We start from the raw sequence: 22,560 nt of genomic DNA on the forward strand, positions 1-22,560 counted from the left end.
TAGGAATTTGTGTTTGTTGTCATGAATGTACAGACATCTAGTCAAACATAAGATCCCATCTTTTGCTTTTATTGGAATGACTTTTTGTCTCTACACTCACGTTTCCTGTTCCTTTTTTATTCAGTTTAAAACTCTCAGGAGTAATTGTTTGCAGGAAAATACATAGCTATGTTGCCCTTCACTTCAAAGGCTGAATAATCTGTGCTGGCCAGACTTGAATGCATAAATGCATAGGCAGTTAAAAAGCTCTGGGTGACCTTTGTGTCAATGTCTAAATAGTTTATAGCTGCCTTGAAAGTTCGTTTTGCAAATGTTGACAATCATATTTTATCTCTTTCTCCACAAAGATTAATTTAGAACAGCTGTTTATCCTGAAAAATAAAAGTGTATTTTTTACTATCACTTGTGTTGAAAAGTGTTTAGGAATATTATTTTTACTCCCTAGTGTGTTTTGAACATGAGATTCTTCAGACATAAGATACTGAATAATATTCATGTTTTTTTCTTCTAACTCTGCATGACAAAAAAATATTTTCTGAAAGTAGAAATTAAGCAGAAGCATACCGGAAAACATATTTTTAGGATCTTTTCAAATGTACCATTTTATACAGTGGCCAAAAAAATTATCAATATTTTCTAAGAAAATCTACTAGTTTTTTAAAACTCAAAAGGAAAACATGTTTTTTCAATGTCACATGTTCTAATTCCAGTTCAGTTTTCATGCTTTTTGAAAGGTTCATCCTTTATTTTAAATCACTGTAGACAGTTGTGATCTGACTTTTTAACTGAAAACATAAATCTGGGATCAGGCTTTCTTTAAATGCATAGAAACAAGTTACGTGGTATGGAATTTGATTTGTGCCTTCAGTTTTCTAACTTGCAGAAACTTGAAATGTTGTGCTGCCCCGTAATGGGAGTCTTACCCTGAAAACAGTTTACTGTGGCTAGACCAGTTAAATACAGTAGGACTACTCACGTGGTTCCCTGTGCTTTTTAGAGAGATACTATGCTATGAGTTACTGCTACAGCTTGCTGATAACGAAAGAGACAGTGTTCTATTTCTGGTGTCTGGGAGTGTGCTTCCCTCCCCACGCAGTGGTCGACCTGTGATAAACCAGTTCTCCTTGTTGAACAAGCAGAGAGCTACCCAACCTTGTCCAAAAAATCAATGTATTTTTGCTTGCTTGGTGAGCTGCCTTAGCCAAGGGAGGAGTGCCAGAATGGTCAAGGAAGGGGCCATGGGTGTGTGTGAAAGAAGGAACGGAGGCACCCATTTTTGATGGTAGCATGCTCTCTAGATTTAGCTGTAACCTGTAACTTCATTCTTGGTGGTTTTTGGATTTGCCGCTAGTATCAGTGGGCTGTTGTCCTAAGTCGTTATATGACTTAATAATAACTTTTAATGTGGTTAGTGGGGTGGAAGGCATACTGGTGTTTAGAAACTGGCATTCAAACAAGTTAATGGGAACTATGTGCTAACTGCCTTTTGGGGCCTCTCAAAATGTTCTTCTTAATTCTTAAATATAAAACCATATAATGAAAGATGAATCATATATTTATGTAATACAAATTATACAGTTAAGCTTTTATTCCAAAAGCACTAATAAAGGAAATAATCTGTATTATACATAAACATAGAGAACATTTTTATTAATCTACAGTAGAGTGCTTGCTGCTCTAAAGCAGAAATAGAACTTTCTACTATTTAATCTTCAGTAATGGTGTTACAACTCAACTAAAAAATGCGTGCAATAAATGCGTTTTTTACAAAGTTTCAAAGCTGTGCATGTTTCAAAGGGGAGAATGTTCAAGGGGGAGAAAAAACAAAGCTCTCTTCAAATGCACGCATATACTTCTAATCGAAAAATTAAAATCTAACACTCATTTCCAGTGGGCATTTCAAATAAATGCAGGGAGACAGTTGAGTTGTCTTCAGCTTGCAGTCCTCCTGGTGTTAGATCAAAAGCCAAAAATTAGTTATGCTGCTTGTCTCTGGTTTTAAGACTTAAATTGCAGGCATTAATTTAAGATGCAAACTAATTGATATTCTTCTTGAGGAAAACTTAAATGACATATCTATTTTAGTTTTGGTTGTTTTGTTGTTTTTGTTTTTTTTTTTTTTAACAAGAGTGCAGAGTATAAATACAGTGAGTTATACAATATTTCAGCATAAAATGGGTTGATGATACTGAAACCATTAAAAAAAAGTCGTGTAAAAGATGGAAGTTACTGGTTCTGTGTACAGTTACTTGTCAAGAAAAAAGCAGAAACATGTCCAAACGTACACTTTCAGTGTATTCTACCACAGTACATTTTTGTGATTCTAAAAATACATATAGACATTCAGTTCTCAAACTCATGAGTTTCTTCTAGCATTTTCAGTTTATTTGGAACCCTGAAAGAACTGTCAGTATCTCATGATCATTCCACTTCATATTTCTATTTTGGTATTTAGATCTCAAGAAACTCCTATAGATGGGCAGCCTCCTGCATTACCACCCAAACAATTTAAAAAGAACAGTTGGAACCAAATTCATCATTCGCAGTCACAGCAAGAACTGGATAACCATATTAATGAAACATTTGATGTTCCTGCATCACCAGAAAAATCCACAGTAAGTTTTTGGATCCAGTTTAACTATTCTGCTTTTTATTGGAATGATAGTCCTACTTTTCATGAGCTTGGCTCTGTTGCATTTCAGAGAGCTCTTATGTTTGTGCATTACACTTCAGCATTTCCATTATATATACTGTCTCTTTGCTAGCTCCCACTGTTTTTTCCACCTGCTGGTGTAGTCCTTTGTCAGTTGTCATCAAATGACTTACATTTTGATGGATATGTAAGCATTTTGAATATTAGCTTTTCAGCATGTGCAGAAATTTCTAACTAACCTCTTCTTTAAGAGGTCATTTACTGTCAGTTTTAAAGACTACATAGTAGACACTACCACTGGTGTTTAATCTAGCTTAGCTGAAACTGGAAGTGCCTATCAGCTCTAGAGTGGTTTTGTCAGAAGAGGTTTCTTGAATCTCTTGGTTGCATTTCTCATCAGAATTTCCAAGGAAGAGACTCTAGCAAGACTACCTGTGACAGCAAATGTAAAAGTCAAAGAACAAGTTCTTTTTCCACACCTAAGCACATGCTAGATGAGTCAAGATCAGTCACTTGATTATGGCCTGACTGAGGTGAAATCTCACTAACCATTTTTGTGAGTTTTTCTTCTGTCCCTACAGAAGTTTTCAAGTGGTTCTTGGTTTTATAGTGATAAAAACCAGAGACAGGAGATATTTTGCAGGATGGGAAAACTGTTTAAAATCCAGATGTAGCAAATACTGCATAAAAAGCTTTGGCAACCTCAGACATTCAGAATTATGTGTCAGCTCCCCAAATTGGTATTTTAGAAATAACTTTGGTTTATTTTCATTTGCATTCTGAACTGTAAGCCTAGGGTGTTCTTTCGGGCCTTGTCATAAAGCTAAGATTCTCATAAACCCCATATTTAATTTCATACTGGGGGCTTTAATAAAATTCACAGAAGTGGCACTTGCGTATTTATGAGCATTTTAGGAATGTTGCAAAAAAATTTGTTTTAAATAACAAAACAGACTTTTCAACAGCTTTGTCTTCTGTCAGTGCTTACCTGAGTCATATTAAAGTACTGTTCTGTCCTGAAAGTTAACACTACTTTACTCATCAAGTTTTTTCTGCTTTGCATTCAGTTATCTTTACCAAATTGACAAAAATAACTTTCAGTTGTTTTTTTAACTCGTTTTAGTTCTGCAAAACCAACACAGCTGCATGAAAATGAGTGTGATTGTTTGCTGTGATCCAGAGGGCCACATTTATGAAGCCTTGCTTAAGGCAGTATGCTGTTGTAATTGAAGATCTGATTTGGTCTGCTGATGGCTTTTTATTTCGTGTATTAGAGAAGAAGGAATGCAGCATGACTGAAATTTTGTGAAATTGTGAATTTGAGTTTTGGAATGTGTTTGGGGTTTTGTTCTGTTTTTTTTCTTTTTTTTTTTTTCGAAGTTGCTTTTCTGACCAGAATGTGCTTCAGGTTTCTGCACCGCTTCTGCTGCTCTGTCTCAAATATTGTAAGGAAACCCTCTCACCACTTTGACTTCATTTAGCTGTTGAATTTCTTTCTTAAACACCCTTCCTTATCAGTAATTTACACTGCTACTTTCCTCTCCTTCCCCAAATTTTTCATCTTGTCATTACTATGAATGTGTTCAAGGGAGTTGTTTTGTTTTAACCAAGAGCTTGAAACACCTGAAATTCAGTTTAAGAGCCAAGCTGAGCAGACTTCTTCTACCTATTGAGCCTGCAGATTTTGAACATTCTTACGTGTAGGAATATTTGTTTTAAGAAGTTCTTTTGTTTTGTTTCTTCCTTTCAGAATATCAGTTTTATGCTTTGGCTTGATACAAATTTCTTTAATAATACTTCACATGCTAACCATAGAAACTATAGAAGTACTAGCTGATGTTCACTGTGAAATAAATATTAAGTATAAACTCAAAATCACTTCAATGGCACTAAGTTGATTTTTCCAGATTAAAAAGTATTTAATATTCCTCAGTTTATTGGTAGTTCCTTTAAAGGTGTTGTGTGACCAGAATGAAACTGAAAAGCAAGCAGCTGAAATTGTCAGAGCTTGCTTGGTGCAGAGCATGTGTCACACCTCATTATACTATATACATATATATAGTATATATACTATATCATACACTATATTGAAATGGAATAGGTAGTATGGAACCAAGATTTTGCCAAACTTTTCCTTGCTTATTACCAGTATGTTGCCATTAATAGAAACAAAACCATACCTTCAATTATCTTATTTTTCATCATATTACTTTTTTACTGCAGGCTTTTTACTGAAGTCTTAATTAAAATTATTTTAAGGCTTTTCCATTTAGTAAACTCTTTTTCTTAGGCTTGCTTGAAGCCAGTTAGTCTTTTGTAATTCTGTTTCTGACTTTGAGAGAACACACTTTTAAGTTATGTCACAGAATCACAGACTGGTTAGGATTGAAAGGGACCTTTGGAGATGACCTAGTCTAACCCCACTGCCAATGCAGGGCCACCTAAAGCGGGTTACGTAGGAACGCATCCAGGCGGGTTTTGAATGTCTCCAGAGAGGGAGATTCCACAGCTCCCCTGGGCAGCCTGTTCCAAGACTTCTAAATTTGTAACTTTTCCCTTCTATGCAAAACTCAAGATAAGACCATTTGTACCAGTACTTGACGTTTTCTCAAGGGTCCAGGAGCAGTTACTTGATGAGGAAACTGCAAAATTATTACATTCAGTATCCTCAAAGTCTAACTATGAATAATATGTATGTTAATATAATATAATCTTTGTTTACTAGCCCAATGGTGGTGTCCCTCATGACAATCTTGTTATGATCAGAATGAAACCTGATGAAAATGGAAGGTTTGGCTTCAATGTAAAGGTAACAGTACATCTATTCCCTTCATGTCTATTTAAGATTATTTTCTGCATTTGTGACTTATTACTAACTTAATTTGTTTTTAAAGGGTGGATATGATCAGAAGATGCCAGTAATAGTGTCCAGGGTAGCTCCAGGAACACCTGTAAGTTATCAAAAAATCAAACTTGGTAGCAATACCTGTGTATTTTAAAGTATGTATTCAAAACTGAATTATTTCATAACTGCCTATGAAAATCATAGCTTGTGCTCCAACATTATCATAACAAAGCAAATTATGTTTAGTAAGAATTTGATGGGGCTACATAACATTTTTTAAAGTTCTTCAATTGTCTGAAGTACTTTTTTTTTTACTGAAACAAAGCTTAATTCTGGAAAATTACAAGGAGTTCGAGATGTTCAGTATGTGCTGTTTCTTGAGCTGTGTCATCCTAAAATACATTTATTTGGTTACCTTTTTTGAATACAGGCATTCATATAAGTTCACATAAATTATATATAGAAAGAATCTTTTAGTATGTTTAAAATAACTGAAATAGCAAATTTCTCATTTTAGTGACAGATGTAGCTGAATAAAGCCAAGAATTATACTAAAATCAAACATCATGAATCATTCATCAGGTCTGATTGTCTGTTGTTATTGGTGCTTTGTGACTATCAATAGTGTCTTCAAACTAGGCACAATATTTTGTCAGTTGACTGCCGGAAATACTGACCTGGTATTCAGCTGAGAGGAGTCAGCTCTGTTCATACCTTTTAGAGTGAACCATTTATTTGCTAACATTTGAGAAGTACAGCTTTATTTTTTTAATTTATTTAAATATTGTTTTTTGCCGTTTGAGACTATTCAAATGTTTGCCAAGAGCATTGGTTTTGTCCCTGTTTATTATTTCTGAAATATTTAATAACATAAATAATTTTGGCTGAACGCTTTAAACATCCACTCTCTAAGGACAAGATATTTGGTGATAGCATGTGTTCTTTCTTTTCTGCAACAGTGTTTAGGCTATGATTATAATAATGATTTTTATTACCTGATTCCTCTCTCTGGGATTACTGGGATTTGTGCATTGTCTTCGGACCTTGTTTTAGTCTTGTCATTACAATTGCAGCATTTCACACCTGAAGCATTTAAGCCTGTGAAATTGATTTGGACAAGGCTTTGCCATGTTACTCCCTTCTCTTCAAAGATAGGAGCATCATGCTTTTTAATTACCTGTACAAAAATGTGATTCAAACAGTTGAACTTTCTACTTCAACCAGAGGAGTGGAGTAACAACTGCTGAAAGACATGTTACAATGACAGTCACCTCCCAGCTGCAAAGGGATTTATTCGTGTGAATGGCACTGTCTTATGTATTGTGTAACACTTAAATTTATCATTTGAATACAAAGCAGCAACCATAGCAACTAAGCTATTAAGATTCAAGTCCCTATGTATAGTTACTTCAAGTTGCTATTTTAAGGTGAGAAACTGGAAATGGCTTGTTTTACAGATTTTTTTTTTTTTTTTTTTTTTTATTACTTTTTTTCCCCTCCACCTTGCAGGCTGATCTCTGTGTCCCTCGTCTGAATGAAGGGGACCAGGTTGTACTGATTAACGGCAGGGATATAGCAGAACATACCCATGACCAAGTTGTTATGTTTATTAAAGCTAGCTGTGAGAGACACTCAGGGGAACTTGTGCTCCTAGTTCGACCCAATGGTGAGTGATTTATACATAATAATAAGAAAAAACTAATAAATCCACAGCTTGCTTTCATTTTCTAACCTCCATTTTGTGTCCTGAGATGGAATGCTTAGCATCATTGTAAGAAAGAACTCCCTTCCTTGAAACAAGAGTTGCAGCAACACAATGTATTGCGGAAATCTTGATCAGTCCTTTACTCTAAGGAGCTGTGCGTAATAACTTAAGTGTTGAAAATTAACATGAAAGTCAGAGATCAAATATTTCAAACTGATAGATAATTTAAATTTTGTTCTCACTGTCATTGATAAAAATGTCCAGAAAGCTGTATGGATAGTGCGGTTTCTGAGGTTGCTGTTATTCCATTAAGGAAAATAAAATACAAGCAAGTGAACAAAAAACTCCTCACTAAACCCCATGTTTTAGGTGACTTTGGAGATCTATATAAGCAAAACCCTTCCATATACTTTTAAAACAATCCAGAACAGCTGGTAACCTTTCTACTTGATGAGGCTTAATAGAAGAAAGTGCTAGAAATGGAGTCTAAATAACAGCTTGTGTATTATATTCATGAAATACCCTGCTGGAGCATCGCCAGCAGATGGTCACTGGATTTAATTCAGCTGCATATCCCAATTGTAATACAGTTGCAGAGGAAAAAATAAAATGAAAAATAATGATGTTTAATGGGAATAATTGAAATTAGTTTAGGAGAGTACCTCAGCCACCTCATAAACAATTTTTCCTTTATTCATTTATTTGCACTCCCCACTTACTTGTTCTCTTATTCTGTAAGTTCTCTTGCAGCTTTTGTGTGCTTGCTTTCTTTTTCAGATAAAATTGTTAGCTTTATTTACAAATTTACTAAAACAGTTATCCTTGTGTGTTGATTACCTTTGTATTTTGGATAAAAACATTTGAGTTGTAGAAGTGAGGAGTTGCCAGTTTTTTCCTTCACGGTCATGAGACATCATTTAAACACAGGCTTTCTAGCAGCATGTCTCTTACGTGTAGTAGAAGATGCATATTATTTTTCAGTTTGTTTATAGGCAGGGCACGTAAACAGTTTTGATAGCAGTATAATGGCATATATTAATGCTGTTTTCTCAGGTGGTCTGCACATCTTGCCGTAGTTGCTGAAGCCTAAAATCAGTTCAAAGTGGGTTAGAAGTAGAAATGTAAATGCAATTATAATGACCTCAGAGGCGTGATGTGAGAATCTGAGATTAGGGAGTTACATCAGAGAAAGTAGGGCATAACACAAATTTTCATCAAAATTTTAGCAGTCAGTGATGTTCTTTCACTTAAAATTACTATTAAACAAAAAAAAATTTTGTCATGGATTATAATAATCAGTAAAGGCTACTTGCTCTTGCTGATGGGGGCTAAAATCGGTGTGCTAGTAAATGCGGAGTTTTCTAAAGGAGAAACATTTGTTTATTGTGCTGTTTTAAACAAATGATGCAGAGTTAACTTTGCTCGCCAAATGGCATGTTCAGTCAGAGCGTTCATACCTTTATTTGTTACAGCTGTCTATGATGTTGTGGAAGAGAAGCTGGAGAGCGAGCCTGACTTCCAGTACATCCCTGAGAAATCTCCACTTGATGGTGTCCATCAAGATGATAATGCTCTGAGAGAGTCCATGATTCAGCTAGCAGAGGGACTTATCACTGGAACTGTTTTGGCTCAGTTTGATGTGAGTACCGTGTTGCCTGTAGCTGTGTGCTACAGTTCTAAGAAATTATTTAAGAAGAGAGGATTTCTATTAAATTTCATTAGAGTCAGCATCTTGTAGCAAAACAACTGTCTTGTGCTCTCAAAAGAATAATAACCAAAATAAATCCAATCCTGTGTTGTATGTACAAATTTATAGCACTGAATAATCCTGATACTAGTTTTTAGTGTTGTTATAAATAGCTTTATTGATTACTTACAGATTTTTGTGGTTATGAGGGACCTATGCTAATAAAATGCTTTCACAGAGATGAAAACTGAAAAATGTAAACCGAAATGTGTTCTCTATTCAGACCTTCATTCCACATCTAATTTACTGTAACGTTGTCTTCGAACAAATTGTGACAACATCTTGATCATTTTCAGTGATCCCACAGCGTAACCTAGTTCATAGTGCTTTCTTTTGAAAAGTATATTATTATGTGTTTTAAAGCTACTGTTGCTCAGTAGTTTATGTTCTAAAAAGTATCTCATGGCAAATAATAAAGTAACAGGTCTTTCGCATCTATTATGATCTGACCATTGGTTTTGTCTTTAGCAATTGTATAGGAAAAAGCCTGGAATGACAATGTCTTGTGCCAGATTACCTCAAAACATTTCCAAAAATAGATACAGAGACATTTCGCCTTGTAAGTATGTGTGTTTGTATATGTGCTCTAAAAATATTTTACCGTGGTTAGTAAATAAGTAACATTTCTTATTTTTTTTTTCAGATGATGCTACACGGGTTATTTTAAAAAGTAATGAAGATTACATCAATGCAAATTACATAAATGTGAGTAGCATTTTTCAAAGAGCTGCAAAATTAAATAATTTTGCAGGTCTTCCATGAAGTTGATTAAAAAAAAAAAAAGTTTTCATAAATCTAGTTCTGACTAGAATGGCTGATAAACCTGTAGTCAGATGGTTTAAAATTTACTCTTGTTATACTTATTTGGTAATGTTTTCTGACAGGTGTTTCTATAAATGAATCCCGGAGAAAGAAAAAACAGTAAAAGAAACTACCTCCCTCTATGAGAGAAATTAATCCCTTTCTGAGTATTAATGTGGCAGTAGTATTCAACATCAGTAATGTTTAATCTGGCACCACTTTCTTTTACATCTTCACCCCTCCAGCCCTCCACATTGTCAGTAACAACAAAATTACAGCTACTTACTTTTCCTTTCTGGAACACAAACCAGTGATTAAATTAAATTCCAAGATCAGCATTTTAAAAGCTAGTGTCAGAAACCCACAGAGCATGAAATGTTTGCACCTGGATTATTTGCAAATTGGCCTGTCTTTTCTTTTTTCAAAAATTAATCATGATTATGGCAACAACATAACTGTCAGGTAATATGTGACGTGTACTTGTATCTCATGTGTGTGAAGCATTTTGAAGGATTTTTATTAGTGCCAATCTAGATTTAATAACTTGTAATAAACAGAGTTAATATAGTTGATGTTTCTTTAATGTGCTAGTTACTAAACAGTAAACATCTGATGCCCAACTTTGATTTGCCATAAGCATTAAAAGAATTACTTTGTCTTCTCTTAGATGGAAATCCCTTCTTCCACAATAATAAACCAGTACATTGCTTGTCAAGGTCCATTACCGAACACTTGTCCTGACTTTTGGCAGATGACTTGGGAACAAGGCTCATCTATGGTTGTAATGTTAACAACTCAAGTTGAACGGGGCAGGGTAAGTAAAAGATTTCTTTACTTGCATAGTCTTCTAAAAATCTGTTGGTGATTAGCCTTTTTAAAGATTAGAGGAACAAACTAGTGTGACATGTAATATGACAAGGGGTAATGTTTTTAAACTAAAAGAAGGTATATTTAGTCTAGATAAAAGGAAGACCCTTTTTTTTACAATGAGGGTGATGGAACACTGGAACAGTTTGCCTAGAAGAGTGGTAGATGCTCCATCCCTGGAAACATTCGAAGTCAGGTGTGACAGGGCTCTGAACAACCTGATCTAGTTGAAGATGTCCCTGCTTATTGCAGGGGTTTGGACTAAATGACGTTTGAAAGTCCCTTCCAAACCACTCTATGATTCTTCATAGAGTGCAATGCATTACTGGTACTGTTGCAGTGATGACTCTTACATTTTAAACCTTCTGATATTGTTAAAGTAGTTAATATTTAAACTTTGCTCAGTTCTGAAATACATTGAAGCCTTCACATATTTCTTAAAATTTTTTAGGTTTCTTTACTGTAGAGTAAAAAGCATCTAGAATTTACCATCATAGTAGTTTTTTTCTCTAAACTTCAAATGAAGCAACTCCAGGAAGTTTCATCAATTTTTTTTAGATTAGTTCTTTGATATGTAGGAAATTTAATTTTTTAAGGCAGCCTACCACAGCTTTGTATTGTTAAGATCCCATGCCTGAAGGCTGTCTTCAAGAGAATACTTGATAAGCTTGAAATCTAAAATTTTTCATGAATGTTCTTCTGTGGCTGTAAACAGTTGTTTAATCCTATGAAAGAATCATTTTCCTTTAAATCATTTCCATACAAGTATCTGTAAAAATAGAGTACTGGTAATAACGTAATTAGAGTTATAAATTTCTGAAAACAACTTGTGTATGGTGCTATAAAAGGCCTCAGGTGTATGTTGCGATCTGTTTCTGGTTTTATTTTTTAAGCTGTAGTTTCTCCTTAATAGCTTGGTTTATTATGCAGCCCTGTCCTTTGGAGGCAGGCAAAACAATCAAATCTGGTCATATGCACAGTGTAATTTCAGAGTTTCTGGGTTTATAGTCTGGAGCACTCACAGTAGCACTGTCTGATTCAGTATGTGGACAGAAATGACACTCTGGAATAAAGGTTTAGTGGAATTTCTCCACATTCAGGATTTCTTTTGAAGATGGATTTATGGTAGGTCGTGGGTGTTCTGATCAACTCAGACTATAGTTCAGCTCTCTGTATATATTTTCACTTTTTAATAACCATATATTTGCTGGGAGGTCAGGCCTCTAAATATAATTAAAATAATTGAAGGGGAGTTGCAGCATTTTTAAACTATTTTTCAGTGACTCAGTGTTTGCATGATGCTGCCTGCTCCCAAATAAACATGATTAGAGGGAATTTCAGTACAAGTGCGCTTTTTCGTTTGAGTTTTCTTTGCAGATTTGCTAAGAACAGACTTGCAATAGCAGTTCTCTGAGATTCCCCCACCCCTTCAGTAATGATATCTGTGGAGTTCTTTGGAGAGCTGCTTAATAATGAAATAAAAGAACTTATTTGTCTTATACCCATAGGCAGACTCCCTGCTCTAAAGCTGATCATGAGGCTACTGACATCATTAGCCCACTGCATGCCGGGATGTCTCAGTGGAGCAGGAAGTCTGCAAATCTGGCTGCTCTTAAAGAATTGCCAGGTGGGTTGGAAAAACAAAAGTACACTTGAGCTGAAATGACCTCTAATTAGGTGTTTAAGCAATGTATCTGAAAGTCTTAGTAGTTGAAGCTTTCATTCATGTTTAATGACTTGATTGGGAGTCTTTGAAGTCCAATGTCTGCATCCCCCTAATTTCTTCATTAGTTTAGCAACTTTTTTGTGGCTTATTGCCTTTTGGTTCTGGATTATTTTTAATTTCATTTGTTCTTTTCTCATATAAATGTGCTTTGAGAACATTAGATTAGGATTTTGGAGGTCAGAAATGTTTATAAAGCAGCACCTTTGTCACTGAAGTGTAAGATGGAATATTTATAGTTATACTTTGTTTAAAATTGTAATGAAAGTTAAAGGCATCCATCTTCAGCTAAACTAACCTCAAGAGCTGGTGCATGTGTCCTCTTGAAAACAGAACCAGGAAATCTCCATGGTACTGTATTTTATTAAAGATAACTAGGTAACACAGCCTATTTGGTAAGTAAAGTAATAGTAATTACAAAATTATCAAAATAGTCTTTTATGAACAAAGGTATAAACTGTAGAGAATGAAAATAATACTCAGGCATCTTTAAAAATGTGTTTACTTTAGGTTAAATGCCATCAGTACTGGCCAGAGCCGTCAGGAAGCTCATCATATGGGAATTTCCAGATTACTTGCCATTCAGAAGAAGGAAATCCTGCTTATGTTTTTCGAGAAATGACACTGACTAATCTGGAGGTAAAATCATAATATATTTTTAAAGTACTTACCTGTGGAATCCTCACAGACTAGCTAAAACTTACTTAGTGAGGCTTTCATTTCAGCCTCATGGTATATCCACATAGAACTGTTTCTTTCTAGAAGCCTGTAAAAAACTACTTGTATTGCCATGTACTTACCTAGTGTAAATTCTGCTCTTAGAATAACAAATCTTTCACTAGCAAAATGTCACAAAGATTCAGTTTCCATAATTGTATTAATTGGGTTTAAGTCATGTAAAAGACGTATAATTTTCTTAGAAGCCTTTACTGGTGTCTTTCATGCCCAAGCCAAAGAAAAAGAGTAATTAAAGAAGTTGAGGAACTTGTTGTTCCCTGGATGTTTTCAAAATGTGAGCCACTAGAGGTATTTCATTATTACAATTGAAATTCTGTCTTTGTAGAGGCAAACAGTTGTTAATAATTCTGTTGTTAAGAGTATGTGCATGTAGATGGAAGATAAATCCTGCTGAGAGAATTAATTGGGATTGATGATTATATGTAAACAAAGACCTTCTTGAACATGCATTGTGTGATTCTTGGAGCATGTGTAGTTTTCACAGTGTCCCCAGATAGCATTTCAATCTCAGAAATGTCTGGAAATGAGTATCTGGTGATTAGTTCATATACTCATTTCTCACTGCTTGGGTTACCAGATGAGATGCCAGTTTTACAGAATTGCCTTTTAGTTAGGTTGCAGTTAAAAATCCTTCCCTGTGTCCTGTTGTGACAATCTGTAAATGATTCTGTGCCTAAAAGGTATTTAAAGTGTAGCAACTCCTGATCTTTGAAATCCTGCTTTTACACTGATTGTATGGCCTGGCCCCCCCACTAAATAAAGGCAGATTATATTTGTGATATTAGAGCAAGGGACAGGAGAGAGTGGAAAACAAAGTCATTCTGCATCTTACATATACGCTGGATAAAATTAAGAAGTGCAGATAAAGACAAGACAATGCTGCTGTTCACACAGGGTCTGAAGAAAAGCTTTTATGCCTGAAAATCCAGCTTCTTCCTACCCCAGTTCTGTGATCTGATCTAGTAAGATTGTACCTCTTTCTGTTAAATTTACTTTGCTAAAAATTTGATCACCTTCTTGTACATCTAATGTTCAGGTAGATCATTGGTATCCTTGAACTGCTTTGCTATTACATGGCGTATATTTTTAACCTGTTGAAGATGTAAACATTTTTGGATTGCCTTTTTTGTTTTTAAGGAAGAAAAGGTAATTAGGAAATCCAGGATGAGCAATGATTAGCAATAATAAAGTGCTGCTAGTTGCCTGAAGCCACTTCTATTACAGGTTCAAGTTGCTGTAAATGTACCATTTATTATTATTTTTTAATTATCATTATGTTTTGCTTTTTTTTTACTGAATTACCCTCGATAAACTTGTGTTTCTGATTAGAAAGAGGAAAGCCGCCAACTAACCCAAATCCAGTATATAGCATGGCCTGATCATGGGGTTCCTGATGATTCTAGCGATTTCCTAGATTTTGTGTGTCTTGTACGAAAGAAGAGGGCTGGCAGAGAAGAACCTGTTGTTGTTCATTGCAGGTATTCCTTTTTTTTTTTCCCAACTTCATTAAATCATCAGACTGCTCTTATTTATCATCAAATAGATTGTCTGTGATTTGTTGTAAATAAACGTTTAATTGTATCTGCTTTGGGGATGAATGACAAGAAAACTCAATGTTAAATTAAACAATTACCTAAAACTATAATCGTGTGTCAGTAAGCAAAATTTTGAGTATCTATATGCATTGATCTGTGCAGGGATTTTGTTAGGTTTTGGGGTATTTTTTGTGGTTTGTTTACAGCTTAAAATGCTTGTGCTAACAGTCTACGGGGAAGTCTCAGGGAAGTGGCAACAAATATTTAGGAACCTTTTCCTGATGGTGACTATTCTACAAAACTCCAGAACAACTATATAAATAATCCATAGCAGAAAACATGGGTGGTATATGCAATGATCAAATAAGTGTCTCCAGTCTGCAGTCTTAGGCTGCATGATATTTTGATGTCATACATTAAGATGACACGTTTCTCTTAATAATTTATTTTTGTCATGAATTAGAAACGCTCTGTTTCTCAAATTTTTATATACACAAAATGTGGGGGTTTGTTTTTCTTGTGCAACAGTTTTTAATAGCATTTTACATTTGTATAGTAAAATTCAAAATGTTAATCCTGTAGAATACCTACTTAGTAAACTATAATAATGAATAATACCAAATTACTGCAAATTAACGTGTGTCATCATTATTATCATCCTCCAAAGGTTTCTAGTAATTGTAATATTCCTTATTCTGAAATAAGAAGGTAGGGTTCATTTTTCATAGCTTTATCAAATCAGCCCAACATTCCAGTAATGGTCATTCCAGTAATTGTCAAATGACAGAAAGTGTACAGTGTATGCTAGGTATTTCTGTGTTTTGTTATCATCTAGACAATAGTGTTGTTTATAATATGATCTGAATAAATATCTGTTTGGAAATTCTGCTTAAGTGAATGGCTGAGTTAAGGCCATCCCTCTTCAAAGGACTGACAATTTTGCTACTGATTGGTTTTGCTCTGTTCAGGCAGGTGGAGGCTTCCAGTGACACAGGCAATCCCTGCCCTAATAGTATGGGACTCATAATGATCAATCATGAGAATCATTGAGAAGAAAGATCTTTAAGTATGAACTACGCTCCAGACATTATGTTTCACTTTCCATTTTGTTATTTTGTTGTTTTTTCTCAGTGCTGGGATTGGACGGACCGGAGTTCTTATCACTATGGAGACAGCTATGTGTCTTATTGAGTGCAATCAGCCTGTTTATCCATTAGATATTGTAAGAACCATGAGAGATCAAAGAGCCATGATGATCCAAACGCCTGTGAGTATCATACTTGCTGTTCTGTGTTGCAGAAGAATAATTTCGTATTATCTAGTCATATAATTAGATGGATTTTTAATATACTTGCTGTTGATCATACTGCAAAGAGATCACCTTTACCCAGTGCAGGTGTAGCCTTGGCTCCAGGCAGGAGAAAATTGCTAAGGCTATTGGGAAGTAGCAATTCTTTAGATTTTCTACAAAGAGAACTTGAAAAAAGCAGCAGCTGTTTTAGGTATACCTGGCAATTAATGTCAAGATGCCAATTTTCAGTACTGTTAAAGTTACCCAGTGGAGACAGCAGGAGCCTAATTCCAGGTGTTAAGAATGGGAGTAGCATAAAATCTAAACATGGAAAGATCTAAGACATGCAAGGAAAACCTTCAGTGATACAATTCAATGATTTTAATATTGCCTTAGCTATAATGAAAACAAGACTTAACTTTGCCCTGTAGTGACTCTGAAAAATAATATGTTTTAAAAACTGTGTAATTCAATCTGATCGAGGTATATCAGTAATTTTAAGTACATTTAGTCTAAAAAAGTAACTTGCTACCAGTATTCTGTTGGTGTTCTCTTCACATTTGGTGCATCTTAAGATGCTAGAATTTTTCCTGGATCTGTAATGTCTGGGGCTTTTTGAGGTAATTGTGATGTTGCTTTAATGTATTATATTTCAAAATGGCAAATGTTTTAGAACACATTTAGAAACTTTGTATCAGTCATGTGTACCTAAGAGTAGTTTGTGTTCACATTTTTAGAAAATATCTAAAAAGGGTTAAAAGATTGAGCTGTGTTCTAAAAACAGACGGCTTGGACTCATGGTTGTTCCAAGCTATCCAGGAACCCAGGAATCACTTCTTAATGCTATTCCAGCTAATCATTCCAGGGTTTTTAATCTTTTTTAAATCACTATTCAGTTGTAGAGTTTTGCTCGTAGTATATATAACATTGAAAAAGAAAGTGTTTAGGAGAAAAGGCACTAGGTGCAGTAGCAACTCTCTCTCACAATTACCTGAAGGTAATTGAAGATACAGTTACCTGAAGGTAATGGATAGTAGCTTTGGTGTCCCTGCTGCTGTTCCTTTATAATCAAATCTGAATAAACCTTTTGTGTTCTTCATAGAGTATTCAAACTGACAAAAAGTATATATGGGTCTCCATTTCTAGGTTTCTAGGTCATCTCATTCAGTGCTGCTTGCCAGTATTCATGTTGCACTAGAAAAAAAGTTGCATTATTCAGTAAGCACAGGAAGGATGAAGAAGGTGGTCATACATGAAAAATAATAAAGGGTGGCTCTTCCTGTTTGTGATGACTATACAGTATGAATAGCATATCTCTCTAGCAAATATAGAGAGGAAAAGAATTTTATTAGTAAAGGTAGGAGGTGCAATGGTAAGTGTTTTAACGTCAATTTTGCACACCATGTGCTAAGTATCTTCTGGTCTTCTCATTTTTCTTAGAGAAACCAAAATTTTCAAGCTTCAGTGAAATGCAGGTATTTACTGCATCAGAGAGAGAAGACATAATAAAAGACTTGAAGTGGTTGGGTTTTTAAGATTTCATAAACATTATCTATTGTAATTTCTCCCTTGGCACTCTCTTCCCGATTTGTATATCCTGAAAGATTCATTCAGTGTCCACAAGATGGCCCTGTGCATGGGTGTCTGCTGTGTGTACTATGAGAGGAGAGTTCAGCGTCTCCTTCAGGAGCCATTGGAGGCAAAAAAAGTATTTTACATAAATATGTATAAATTTAACTATTTTAATATACATGCAACAATAAATAATTATTTTATTAATAAATCTGTCACTCTGCCCATTAAAGATCCAACATCACTAGTGACTGCACAAATAGGAATATTACACAACACTGAAAAGGCAGATACGCTGGTTTTCTGACCAGCATACATACCATTATGCAGTGTTCAGTGATAGTTATGGTGCTTTACAAAACAGTGGCTTTATTTAATTTTATTTTCATTATATTCTAAGTTGATTACGGTTGGGATTTTTAAACAATTTTTTGTTTATATATATATATTAGTGGTCTCTGTGTATGCAGGTGTGTGAGACTTGAATACATTGCAGAGTTAGACATTATCTAATGTAAAGAAACTGGAGTTCTGGGTTATTTTAAACATGAAACAATTTTCTTTATTATCAAATTCAGAGAGAGAGGTGCCAGTAACATGCCAGCACTAATCTAAGTATGAAAAAGTGCTTTGAAACTACAGCTTTTAAATCCAAGTGAATGAAAACCTCAGGTCAATGAAACTTCAGCAATGAAATGAAAAGCAGAAAATAACTGAACAGGTGATGTTGTAATAATAGTACTGGTTGTGTGGATATGACTTTTGGTATGTATTTCAAAGTGCTGTTCATCCCATTCTTCTGTTGCGAAACAAGATGTTCTAATATAAAGTCCCTGGTTTGTGTTTCCTAAGCTCACTTTGTAGCTCAGTTCTTGCACCATCAAGAGAAGGGGATGGAGAAATCTTAGAGGTCTTTTCTGCTTCCAAATGTCATGGTTCATGTACATTTCTTTTCAATTTACTGAATTTACTTTCCTTTTCAGAGTCAATACAGATTTGTATGTGAAGCTATTTTGAAGGTGTATGAAGAAGGATTTATTAAACCTTTACAAACATCACTGCATAAGTAAAGCGCAAAAAACCTCCAGGATATCAATTGAGGAATCCTGTCCTCTATAATGAACTGGCAGCATTCTTTGTGCCATAATACTGCTTGCAGGAAATGATAGTGAAGTACAGCAAAGAATTGACAAAGGACTTTGAAAACTTCAGCACTGTTGCACTTTATGTTGAAACAAAATCAGTCTCTGAAACTCTTCTAACCTTCATCTGTTTGAAGACTTTATTTTCGTGCTTTGCTCCGAACAAACCATAAACTGAAAGAACTAATTGTGTTCAGGGTAATCTACGATATTTCGTTGTAGTGCCATATACTGCGCTTCTGATTGAATTGCTACAAACAAGGCTTGGAATTATTTCACTCTGTTTTACACCCATGTCTCTTAAAATGAAAAAGAAACAAAAAAACACACTAAGCCATGGTCTTTTTCCAGTGCTAGGTTTATTTACTATGTACAGACTCTCACTGTTTTGTTTTTTACAACATTAGCAATATTGCCGTTACTAGATAGATACACACTGCCTACTGATGCAGCACACTTTGTCCTACACCCTTACTAGAGACCAGCTGGTTGTTAGAGGAGAGCTGGCGTCTGTGTTAACCCAGCAGTAGCTGCATAATGCCCACTTACCAGCATCTTGTACAAAATAATAACAATAAAAATATAAAAAAATAAACAGCATTTCTTTGACACAGCTTATGTGTCATACACTGGTGTATTCTGATTCGTGTGACTTAAGATTATGTGATGGGAACTAGTGCATGCATTATGTCTTAACCCCTTAAGTGCCTTGAGACTTACAGCGTACATCCAGTGAAAGGCACTCATGATTCTGTGGGGGTGGTATTGTCCTGTCATATTTATCTTAATGGGTTCACATTTTAAAAAAGGCCCTTGGTGCTTGGACTGTGTTACCACAAGGGGTCATGGAAATACCATTCCCTCTTCTTTATACAAGTACCTGTGTGCTGCTTTCGGTAGCGAAAGCTCCTTTGCCAACTTAATGAATGAGCATTGTATGCTGCTGTGCTATAATTATGTGAAATATCTGACACATTCCTTCATTCCTTCCAACTAGTAACTTACTAGCAGCTTACAATGAAATGCTGGTAGGGTCATTAGGAGCTGATACTTCCATTTATCCTTTTATTGAGAATAGCTGTCTTACTTGATTAGAACATAACTTTTTAATAGCACTGATAATTAAGTTGAACTTACAATCAGATGTGATTTAATTCCATTATCTGCTAACCAATTACTTGTTAAGTCCTCATAGTGATTTCAAGCCATGTTCGTACAGGTCTGCCTTTTGTTTTATTTAATTTTTTAATTGTTTGGCTGGGGGGGAAGGGAGGAGAACACTATGAAGTTGTCCCAGAACTTTATTTTAATTCCATAATGACCCCAGTCACCTTCTGTTATGCTTGGACAAAATTGTTCCAGTTGAATATGGGTTGCTTATTTAAGTAGCTAGCAGATTTGTAAGAAATGTCTGTCTGATACAGTATCTGAGCTCATTCTAAAGATACATAGATGTCCCACTCTTAATATTTTTTCAGTATAGGAGAAACCAAGTCAGAAGCAAGGTATCCAGTGTAATATACTGTAAGAAAAAAATCAGTCACTTTGACTGCCCTGTGACAACGTAACTGTGCGTCCTCTATTTAAAAGTTCTAATTTATTGTATTGGTTTCCTGAAAATGTTTACCCAGTAAATTTTGTTATAAACTATATAGAGCATAGAATTAAAAGGGAAAGTTCTACACTAAATAATTTTTAACTATTGAAGAATTATATTATATAATATACTGTGTTCTGTGGACATTTGAAACAGATCAGCTATGAACTATTAATGAAAGGGGATTCAGGCAAAGTGAAATCCTAGCTTAGGACTTAGTAATAAACATGAACCACAATGCCAAATGGAAGATAGAGTTTTAAATATTTTTAGAAAACAAATAATATTAGATGGCCTGTGGCCCTGTTACTTGTATTTCTAGATTTGATGTTTAAATCAATATTATCCCTCAGTGAAAAATTAATCTTACAAGAATCTCTGGATCTGGTAAACTGAAAAAGAGTAATAAGGTAGCTTTAATCTTGGTTTTATTTTAAGCCATTTGAAACAAAAGAAAATTCCTCTTGAGAATTCTTTAACTTCCATGTGACAAGATTATTAGCTGAGATGCTGGCTACTTGGAAGGTTATTTTCAACTCAGCACTTAACATCTAAAAATTAATTCATCCATTATATTGAAATAAATTGTCTTCATAGTCAAGTTCTAAATTAAAATATCGTTTGCCCATGTATCCTAAAGGAAATCAGACATGGGAGTTTATATCAACGTTATATAGTGTTGGTCTGTCACGTATTTAAATATTCCTATGTGAAGTTGCCAAAGCAGTTTTGAGCTCAAAAGACCCATTTATACCACAGTTAAATGTGGAATATTTATTGGTTGTCTGTCATTACTGTTTTGATTACAAACACAGGCAAGAATAAGAACTCTCTCCAAAATTTTCCTCTGCACTGGCTTAGGTGGATTTGTAGTGTATTAATTAGTTGCACTGGGGAAAAAATGGAACAAAGTAACTATTCTTAGATAATTGGCCATCAGCAACTCAGTGGCTTTTTGGCTTCTCCAATATCAGGGTAGTGGTAACCAAAATATTGATTGGGAAAGGGAATAGCACTGAAGCCTTTCTGTACTGTAAAACTTTTGTTCATATGTTTCTGCCTGTTGTGGTATAAATGGCCTTTAAAATATTTTTATATGGCCAAAAAAAGAAGCAAAACTGCTAAATATTTTACATTGGGTTATGAAGATCTGTATCATCCTTAAGAGTTTTTTAAAGAAGTTTTTTTGTATGTTTCATGCTGTACAAAACATGAATGTATCTTTCAGACATAATGACCTATAGACCTATACGTGATTGGTGTTATGACTGTTGGATTTTATGAATAATTATTTTCATACCATTTGATTAGGAAAAATGGTGGGTGGGTGGGGGAAAGAGTATGTTTGTAACACTTCCATGATGCAAATCCAGTTTAAGAAAAACAAAAAAATTCATTGTAAATAAGAGCAATATTATGACAATTTTGTGCCAATGTATAACGTTAAGACTTTTGTTTTCGTTTTAGGTTGGGATTGAAAACTACCACTACCATCTCTTGTTTAAACTGTGTTTGAAGGGTTGGGTTTTTGGGGGTTTGTTTTTTTTTTTGTGTTTTTTTTTTTTTGTTAGAAATACCTGGGGCTCTAGTGGGGGCTTTAAAGTGTTCTGGGGGCCTTTTTTTCTTTCTTTGCTAAATATGAAATAAGGTGCAGGTATTGTTTAATAAACCACCTACAGATTGTCAGCCAATCCACTTTGAGAAATACTGCTTTAGATACTCCAGGTAACTGAGAGCTGAAGAATTCATTTATCCTGAATTTGGAAGCATTTGGTGTTTTAAATAGCTTGCAAGTCTGAAGCAGTAAAACACTGCTGTTATGCATTTTATTTTTATATAATCTCTGCCAGTTATGAAAAAGCCTGAATTTTTTTTTCTCACTACATTTAATGCTAGCTGATGTGTCTTTCATGTTTCTCTGTTAAAACTTGAAAGCTTAAGTCCCATATAGATAAAGCAATAACACTTCTAGAATATCTGCTTACAGTCTGGCACACCATCTATTAGAGAAAACAGTTGGGAGATTGAGGAACATGAGAGTTTGTTATAGAACCCGTGTACCTGGCAACTTTCCGTGGAGACCTTCCAGGAAGCTTCGTGGTACCTGTGAAAGGGCCAAAATGCAGCAGACCTGCTGCAGTTGCACTCTCCAGGGCAACAGGAAGTAGGAAAGATCTGGCATAGAGATGCTGGAGCTCCAGGTATGCAGTGGAGCTGAATTATGTGGTATTTTTAAGCTTCTGCAGTGTGTGTGCAGGTGTGTGGGCGATGTTTGATGGCTCAGGGAATTGGCACAAGCATGAAAAACTCTACAGATCCACCAATTTCCAAGTAAAAGCAGGTC

General features: G+C 35.0%; 1 protein-coding gene across 7 annotated transcripts in view; it reads left to right on the forward strand.

Moving 5' to 3' along the window:
* The window catches only part of PTPN4 (protein tyrosine phosphatase non-receptor type 4), a 114,757-nt gene extending 92,850 nt beyond the window's left edge, over positions 1-21,907 (forward strand). For 4 of the 7 annotated variants that reach the window (XM_080621824.1, XM_080621820.1, XM_080621823.1 and 1 more), the window contains 12 exons: positions 2,456-2,615; positions 5,379-5,462; positions 5,548-5,604; positions 7,008-7,164; positions 8,676-8,842; positions 9,419-9,509; positions 9,594-9,655; positions 10,419-10,565; positions 12,852-12,980; positions 14,409-14,557; positions 15,746-15,881; positions 18,461-21,907. In XM_080621824.1, the coding sequence (XP_080477950.1) occupies positions 2,456-2,615; positions 5,379-5,462; positions 5,548-5,604; positions 7,008-7,164; positions 8,676-8,842; positions 9,419-9,509; positions 9,594-9,655; positions 10,419-10,565; positions 12,852-12,980; positions 14,409-14,557; positions 15,746-15,881; positions 18,461-18,547 (1,426 nt within the window). In that variant the 3' untranslated portion in view covers positions 18,548-21,907. Of the gene's footprint in view, positions 1-2,455; positions 2,616-5,378; positions 5,463-5,547; positions 5,605-7,007; positions 7,165-8,675; positions 8,843-9,418; positions 9,510-9,593; positions 9,656-10,418; positions 10,566-12,126; positions 12,246-12,851; positions 12,982-14,408; positions 14,558-15,745; positions 15,882-18,460 lie in introns of those variants that run through there. The other 3 variants (XR_013957244.1, XM_080621822.1, XR_013957243.1) reach the window with 3 other exon arrangements.
* Positions 21,908-22,560: the final 653 nt, after the last annotated feature.

Source organism: Psittacula echo, assembly GCF_963264785.1.
Source record: "Psittacula echo genome assembly, chromosome: 6".
In the NCBI taxonomy this organism is placed as follows: domain Eukaryota; kingdom Metazoa; phylum Chordata; class Aves; order Psittaciformes; family Psittacidae; genus Psittacula; species Psittacula echo.